Below are 6,871 nucleotides of genomic sequence, written 5' to 3' on the forward strand. Positions count from 1 at the left end.
TTCCAATCCCCAACATCCTGTGATTCTGTAATTCAGTGGCATAAAAAGCTGTTGCTGCTCGATGGCTGGTTATTTATCTCTCCAAAAGCCAGAAAGGACCATTGTGGTTCTTTAGCTTTACCTTCTGCAGAGCCCAGAGTCCCACCTCAGCCATCAAACCTCCATTTGTTGCTGAGTGAAGGCATCTCTCCCCATTTAATATCTTGTCAGGTTGCAACCAGGTGGCTGTCTGACCAAACTCCACTGCTAATCATCAAGCCATGATTTCCAGTCAGCTACCCACCACCCAGAGCATCCCTCCCAGCTCTGGGTGACTGACAGCAGCAGTCCCAGTGGGGTCACAGTGTCAGGTCTGTGCCAGTGAGGTCCTGGTGTTGAGAGGAGAGATGAGGCCAGTCTGTGTTCATCAGACAGCAGCACCAATCCTCTCCTGGAGGCCACTGGCCTGGGCTGAGTTTAAGGTTGGCAACGAGTGGTGCCAACATGATGGTGATGGGCTGTGTCTCCTTCACAGAAAACTTTTGAGCTTGAACGGCGAGAGCTGCTGGACAACAACAAGAAGAAGTGGGAGGAAGCCATCCAGGCCCACAAGACACAGGAGGTAAGGTCCATGATTTAGACTCAAAGAATCATTTTGGTTGGAAAAGACCTTTAAGATCATCAAGACCAACTGTTAACCCAACACTGCCAAGTCCACTACTAAACCATGTCTCTAAGTGGCACATCTACATGTCTTTTAAATACCTCCAGGGATGGGGACTCCACCACTGCCCTGGGCAACCTGTTCCAAGGCTTGACAACCCTTGTGGTGAAGAAGTTTTTCCTCAGATCCAACCTAAACCTCGCCTGGTGCAACTGGAGCCCATTTCCTCTTGTCCTGTCCCTTGGGCCTTGGTTGAACAGACCCACCCCCACCTCTCTCCACCCTCCTCCAAGGGACTTGCACAGAGCCACAAGGTCTCCCCTCAGCCTCCTTTGCTCCAGGCTCAACACCCCCAGTTCCCTCAGCCACAAGGGAACTCAGCACACTTGTGCTCCAGACCCTTCCCCAGCTCCGTTCCCTTCTCTGGACACGCTCCAGCACCTCCATGTCCTTCGTGGAGTGAGAGGCCAAAGGCTGCCAGGACCATTGCAGTTCTCCAGCACTCCAAGCTGCCTTGAAAGACACATGTGCATGAAGGCAGCTGGTTCCTCAGGAGTGTTGGGGGCAGAGGGGCAGCTTTTCAGCCTGCTCTGCAGGGAAGTTACCCATGCATGACCTTGCTTTGGGCTAGCCAAAGGAGCTGTGATTGCAGGAGGAAGCTTTCAGCATTGATGAATGATGTTCTCCTTTTGCCCATAGCTGGAATACCTGCATGCCAGTATGAAGAAGGTGGAAGAGTTTGAGAAACAGCTGAATCAGCTGCGGCTGCAGGATGGAGAGAAGTATAACAGCATGAAGATCAAGCTGGAGAATGATGTGCAGGTACAGAAAAGGCAGGTGTATGCCATGTGGGGAGGAAGTGAAGCAGATCTCCCTGGGCTTTTCTGTGTGTAGCTGGCTCTCTGGGGTAGCTAGACAGTGTGAAAGCTGCAGCAGGTATCTGGTCACCTCAGCTCTTCAGCATGCACCATGTCAACAGGGTGATGGAGCTGTTGTTCTCTCCTTTCCATGGGTCCTACACCACAGTGTCCATCTGCCCCTGTCTCTCAGAGGTCTGTAGCACATCAACTGTAGCTCTAGGATGTGTAAAGCACCTTGGAAGGTCAAGGGGTTTGCTACTTCTAGCATCATGACTGAGAGAAGGATTGAATAGTGTGAGTGTCCTGACACCAGATCATTTCAGATCAGCCCAACTTCCTCCTTTATCAGGGTCCTTGTTCTAGGTGGTGTGAGTTTTTTCCTCTGACATCTATCTAGTCATAAACCCATGATCTCGTAGCTTCCCTGAGATACAGAAACCTTTGAATCCACTGCACTGTCTGTGAGCAGCAACATCAACAAAGCAACATCAACAAAGTGTCTGTGGCTCTTTGCAATCACAGCGAATCACAGAATCACAGTGGTTGGAAAAGCCCTTGAAGCTCATGGAGTCCAACCATGAACCCAACACTGACCAGTCCCCTGTGACTAACCCATGTCCCTCAGCACTGTGTCTACACGACTCTTCAATCCCTCCAGGGATGGGGACTCCACCACTGCCCTGGGCAACCCCTTCCAATGCCTCAGAACCCTTGCAGCAAAGAAATTCTTCCTCACATCCCATCTCAACTGCCCTGGCCACAACTGGAGCCCATTTCCTCTTGGCCTGTCCCTTGGGCCTTGGTTGAACAGACCCACCCCCACCTCTCTCCACCCTCCTCCAAGGGACTTGCACAGAGCCACAAGGTCTCCCCTCAGCCTCCTTTTCTCCAGGCTCAGCACCCCCAGTTCCCTCAGCCACAAGGGAACTCAGCACACTTGTGCTCCAGACCCTTCCCCAGCTCCGTTCCCTTCTCTGGACACGCTCCAGCACCTCCATGTCCTTCTTGGACTCAGGGGCCCAACACTGAACCCAGCACTCCAGCTGTGTTGTTTCCCAAGCTGCACGGTAGAAACAGGTCGTGTTGCACTTGGACTTTAGTAAGACTCATTGTTTGTCCCATGGGATCTCCTCCTAGGAAGCTCAGGGAAACAGGGACTAGTGTCAACATCTAGAAGGTTTTGCACAACTTCAGGTGAATTATTCCTGTCAGCCCGAAAGGACAAAGTCCTTGTGAGAGGGCACTCCTGACTCTGCGGTTTCTTTACCTTCATCTTGATGACCTGGAAGGTGACAGGGAGTGTGTAACGTTTGCAGGTGGCTCTGAGCTGTTTGGGGAGGGAGCCAGCAGCACACTGGAGATCAATGTTCACAGACAGCCATGGGGGGCTGCTGTAAAAATGCACCTGCTGCCTTTAGCTGTAGCTGTGGGAGGATTTGTACACCAGGCAGGGGAGGTAATTATTCTTCTTTATTTTATACCTGTGTGTCCTTGTCCAGGTTCTTGGGAACAGGGGAGAGAGTCTGGAACAGACCAAGTAGACAAATAACCCCTAAGAAAAGGTTGAAAAGCTGGAGCTGCTTAAACGAGGGAAGAGATTTCTACAGGGAGGTGCTAAGTCTACAAAGAGGCACAATTCTGTAGGATGGAGGAGGAGAATGACTTCTTCTCTGTGTCCACTCAAGAAAAAATCATGGGGTTGAGTTTTGGGAGGGAAGATTTAAACTGGTATTCAGATTTAAGGTTGACCTGTTCAGACACTGGAACAGGTTGCCCAAGGAAGTTGTGGCTGCTCCTCCCTGGAAGTGTTGAAGGCCAGGTTGGATGAGGCTTTGAGCAACCTGGTCTAGTGGAAGGTGTCCCTGCTGCTGGCAGGGGGGTTGGGACTGGATGAGTTTAAGGTCCCTTCCAACCCAAACCATTCTGTGATTCCATGATTCTATGAAATTTCAAGCTAGGAATGCCTAAAGGACTTGCTTGCTGGTTAGCTAGAGTGGCTGTGCCCTTGGTTTGCTGCTCTTTGACACAGGGTTTTAGGAGCAGCTTAAATCAACTTCTGCTGAGGCTGATTTGGTGAAGTTGTTCCCTCTGTGGGGTGGAGGGATGAAGTTGATGTCCTCCTGGTTCCCTTGAGCTCTGCAGTTGTGTAACTCTGTATAACATAGATTTCACCCTTCCACTTCAGGGAGAATAAGAGAAGAGAGATTTTCCTGAAGAACCTGTGATAGTCTTGTCCTGAGGTATCTCTGAAACAGGAGCTTAGCCAAGACCTAAACATGAAGTCTGTGGTTTGGGAATGATTGAGTCCTCCCCAGTTTCACTAGATGGGAATCAGCATTTTAAATAGAGAGTTTGGGCCATCTTCTTCCTCCATCTGCTTCAAGGAGAAGCTCCCTTGAGACCCTGCTGGGTTTTGCCTCTGTCTTTTCTCCAGTCAAGCTTTGATCTTAGCCAGGTGGGACAGCTTCTGGGTGTCTTCCCTAGTTGTTTGTACACTCCTTGTTGTATGTAGGACCACCCAGGAGAGCTCTGAGCCAGCTAACCCAGTTACCAATGTCCTCTTCCCTGCTTCTAGCCTACAGCTCAGGACTCTTTACCTGCCCTCAGAGACCCCCCCTGTGCTGAGAGGAAGCCTGAGCCCCTGATGGAGACCTCACTGGGTCTCTCTGCTGTGCAGACTGCCACGTCTATCACTGATGCTGTAATTTGGGGCCATGCAGTGGCTCAATTCCAATCACTTCCTATCATAGAAGTCTGTATGGGCTCCCCAACAAAGCACTGTATGATGAGATTTTGTGATTTTACCAGATTTCTGCCTCCTTTTGCACATGGAAAACACTCAGAGTAATGAATGAAACCATGCCAGGCCCAGACACCACCTCTCACTCATCATGTCACCAGCTCCTGGAGTTTTCTAAGCCACTGTGTCCTCCTGAGGTCACTTCCCAAAGAGCTGCAGGGCTGGCAGAGAGCAGGAATCATCATTAAGGTGTGATGCCTCCCAGCCCAGAGCAGCAGCTCCAAGGACCTGGGAAGTGGCTTTTCCTTTCCATCAGCTGTTGAGCAAGCAGGGTGCTAGGAAGGTGAGATGTCTCCATTGCAGATGTCTTCTCCATTGCAGATGTCTCCTCTGTTGCAGCTGCAAAGCAAAGGGGAGAACTCACTGCCTCTCTCATGTTCCTCACGCTACTCAGTGAGACATTGCCATCACAAATGCTTCAGTTCTTTGTTTTGTTCTGGTTTCCTGAAGATCTAGAGTTCATGTGGTCACTCTTCCTGTGTGTCCCTTCCTCCAGCTTGCCAAGTAACTTCAGAGCCTCTTGGTTAATTCAGAGACATGCAGTTCCTAAAACTGACATGACAATCAGCAGCCAGGTTGAGGAGAGAGGCCCAAATTGATGCCCCACTGAGTGAAAGTGGGGTTACAACTTCAGTAGCATGTACTTATGGACAACCAGCATCTCCATCACTTACCCAGGAGCAATGCCATGTGGCCAGGGGTGAGCTGGGGAAATGGACATGGGAAGATGAGGTTTGGAGATGCAGGATCAGTAGGATCCAGGCTTCAGTGTGGCTTTTGCTCAGGGTTCAGCTTGTTTTTGTGTTTTTTGAAATGCCAGAACCTGGAGAGGCAGCTCCAGCAGGCGAAAGCCGTCTATCAACTGAACCAGGAGAAGCTAGAGTACAACCTGCAGGTACTTAAGAAGCAGGATGAGGAGAACACCATCATCAGATCCCAGCAGAAGAGGAAGCTCAACCGGTAAAAATCCATCCCTAGAAGATGGGTTCTGCCTTACTTGCCATCACCTCCCATATGCTGGTTTTTTTTGGAGCTCATCACCTAGCACAGGCCAAGGAGCTCTGTCCCAACCCATCCCTTGGCAGGGGCAGGGGTTAGCCCAGGACAGGACCATTCCCAGAGCACTTTGAGTAGGCTGGCCATGGCCAACCTGTGCCAGCTGCATCAGGGTCAGTCAGGCCTTGGCACTGAGTAGTCACTAGTAGAGAAGCAGCTCCAAGTCCCAAAGCCTTCCTACAAGCTGGATATGCCCAAAGGTGCCTCTTTGGTGATGCCCAGCCTTGCTGTCTCTCTCCAGGCTCCACACCTTGCTCAGTAACCTGAGAACAAAACTGGCCAACCAAGAGAAGCAGCTCCGAGAGGAGAGCCAGAGCCTGGCAGTTGACCTCGAGCGCATCACGGGGCAGTGCAAGGAGGTGCAGAGGAGGATGAGGTGGGGTGTGCGCGGGCATCCACCCACAATCAGGTCTCAGAGCACCTGAGTGAGGTGCTGGGGGAGCTGACTCCTCATTTTGAGGCACAGATCCTCCTTCCATGGTCCATCTCCCTTGTGCACAGGCACTTTGCTGTCAGCGACGTTGAGAAGTTCACAGAGGTCTGGCTTATGAATGAGGAAGAAGCCAAAGGGCTGATGCGAGAAGCCCTTGATGCAGATCGCATCATTCACACCCAGCAACTGGGGCTTCACTGGGAAGAGCCTCATTACTGGTTCCTCAACAACGTTGGCCCCCTCGGGCATTCCAAAGCAAAGAGGATGGCGACCAAGCTGGCTGTGGAGGTCCTGACAGGTGAGATGCTTGTCACCCTCGTAGCACTAGGAGACCCTTCACCTTTCTCCATGGCAGCCCCTTTCTGTCACTCTTCTCCTTGCCATTGCAAGGTGGGATCTTACAGGGGTGACATTGTGAGGCCAGAGAGGGGATCTTGGCACTGTACTTTGCCCAGTGCTCCCAGTTCCAGACAAGATGACCAAGAGCCATCTCATGTCCCAAGCTCTTTAAGGTGCTTTCTAGGTCTCAGGGAACAATTGTGATTTCCTTGATGGCTCCTGCAGTGATGTGACTGGAGAGCTCACCCAAAGCTCACTCTTCTTTCTCCATGCTTCAGAGAGTGGCTCTGAGGAACAGGAGGAGGAAGGGAGAGAGAAGGAGAAGGAAGAAGTGGGCAGTGGAGAAGGAGGAAAAGAAAACACAGCAAAAGTTGAGGATGGAGTCACACCTCTGCAAAATATCTCCAAGAGGACAGCCAAGAGGATCCTGGAGCTCGTGAGCGATGAGTCGGTGCGTGATGACATGGCCTTGATCAGGGAGCAGGCGTGATGTCCCCTGGTTGCTCCAGTTTGTACTGGATCTCTTCTGAGCTCCACATCTTGGTGTAAAGTCTTCTGCATGGTGCTGCCTTGCTATGCCAGGAAGCCTGTTGTCAAAGAGGAGGCTGAGAGAAGATCTCCAGGTCTTCCACTCTGTGTGTGTGGCACATATATGATGCTAAATAAAAGGTATTGGCAGGCAGAGCCCCGTTGCCCAAATCCACAGCTCCCCAGGCCAGAACAAGCACAGGCCAACCTGC

The 6,871-nt window shown here is 51.3% G+C and overlaps 1 protein-coding gene across 1 annotated transcript; it reads left to right on the forward strand.

The window, feature by feature from the left end:
* Positions 1 to 514: 514 nt before the first annotated feature.
* DRC1 (dynein regulatory complex subunit 1) lies at positions 515 to 6,621 on the forward strand (the record flags this gene model as incomplete). The annotated part of the gene is made up of 6 exons (XM_010176107.1): positions 515 to 601; positions 1,343 to 1,465; positions 5,124 to 5,263; positions 5,601 to 5,735; positions 5,861 to 6,090; positions 6,410 to 6,621. Coding segments are annotated over 6 exons (927 nt in total), but the record flags the coding sequence as incomplete, so codon positions are not given.
* Positions 6,622 to 6,871: the final 250 nt, after the last annotated feature.

This window comes from Antrostomus carolinensis, unplaced genomic scaffold (assembly GCF_000700745.2).
Source record: "Antrostomus carolinensis isolate BGI_N321 unplaced genomic scaffold, ASM70074v2 scaffold54599, whole genome shotgun sequence".
Taxonomy (NCBI): Eukaryota; Metazoa; Chordata; class Aves; order Caprimulgiformes; family Caprimulgidae; genus Antrostomus; species Antrostomus carolinensis.